Here is a 1,188-nt window from a genome sequence, read left to right on the forward strand (position 1 = left end):
AAAAATCCCGTGTCTCTTTTACTTACTGCTTCATTAGTATTCTCAGTTGAAAGTCATAGAGGACCAGGTACTCTATAGTTCGGTGGACTCATATAAACTAACAATTGGTTTAGAGCAGGTTCTTTATAAAAGGTTAACACCTAGAAAGGATCTCAACGGCTGCTCCACCCAACTTTGAGGAAGGACAATCAACCTACAGACCTCCTAGATTCAATGGTCAGTACTACGGCTGGTGGAATACTCGAATGCATGATTTTATAATGGATGAAGACTCAAAACTATGGACATCATCTGTGATGGTCCACATGTTCCTATGAAGAAGCTTGGAGAAACTAGACCAATGGTGCCGAAAGACAGAAAAGAGTACATTAATATTGATAGAAAAGCCGTAGAAAAGAACTATCGTGCCATGAAAATCTTGGTATGTGGTATAGGGCCTGATGAGTACAAAATTGTCTCAGCTTGTGATTCCACTAAAGAAATATGGGAAGCATTGCAAAGGAACTACTCAGGTTAAACAGTCCAAGATTGACATGCTCACCACTGAGTATGAGCTCTTCAGGATGAAGGATGATGAGTCTATACAAGATATGCACACTAGATTCACATCCATCACAAATGAGCTTCATTCACTTGGAGATGTTATTCCCAAAAACAAGCTTGTAAGGAAAATTCTCAGTGTTCTACCTGGATCTTGGGAGAGTAAGGTGAATTCCATAGTTAAGCTAAAGATCTACAAACTCTAACCATGGATGAGTTGATTGGTAATCTGAAGACATACAAGATGAAAAGAAAGAAAGACAGTGAAAGGAGAGAGCCAAAAAAGGAAAAGAACCTGGTACTCAAGGCTAAAAACAATGACTCAAGTGAAGAAGATAGTGATATGGCATATCTTACTAAAAGGTTTCAAAATATGGTTCGAAGAAATGGTGGTATATCAAAGAGGGGCAGTTCAAGTAAGGCAAGGTACAATGATCTCTGTCACAAGTGCGGAAAGCTAGGGCATTTCATCAAAGACTATCCACTTCTGAAATAGGAGCAATACAAATAAAACCCTGACAAAGCAGCAAAAAGGAACCCGATTCCAGACAAATGATTCAGTCGAAAAAGTGCAGCTGACAATATTGTGAAGCAGGCTCTTGCTACTTGGAGAGACTCCTCCAGTGAATCAGAAAGGGAACCAGATGC

General features: G+C 39.6%; 1 protein-coding gene across 1 annotated transcript; it reads left to right on the plus strand.

The window, feature by feature from the left end:
• The first annotated feature begins 280 nt into the window (after positions 1 to 280).
• LOC138885381 (uncharacterized) lies at positions 281 to 746 on the plus strand. Its single transcript, XM_070166326.1, has 2 exons — positions 281 to 421; positions 480 to 746. Exons 1-2 carry the CDS (start codon positions 281 to 283, stop codon positions 744 to 746), a joined length of 408 nt encoding a protein of 135 aa, XP_070022427.1.
• Positions 747 to 1,188: the final 442 nt, after the last annotated feature.

The sequence above is a fragment of the Nicotiana sylvestris genome, chromosome 2, assembly GCF_000393655.2.
Source record: "Nicotiana sylvestris chromosome 2, ASM39365v2, whole genome shotgun sequence".
Classification (NCBI taxonomy): domain Eukaryota; kingdom Viridiplantae; phylum Streptophyta; class Magnoliopsida; order Solanales; family Solanaceae; genus Nicotiana; species Nicotiana sylvestris.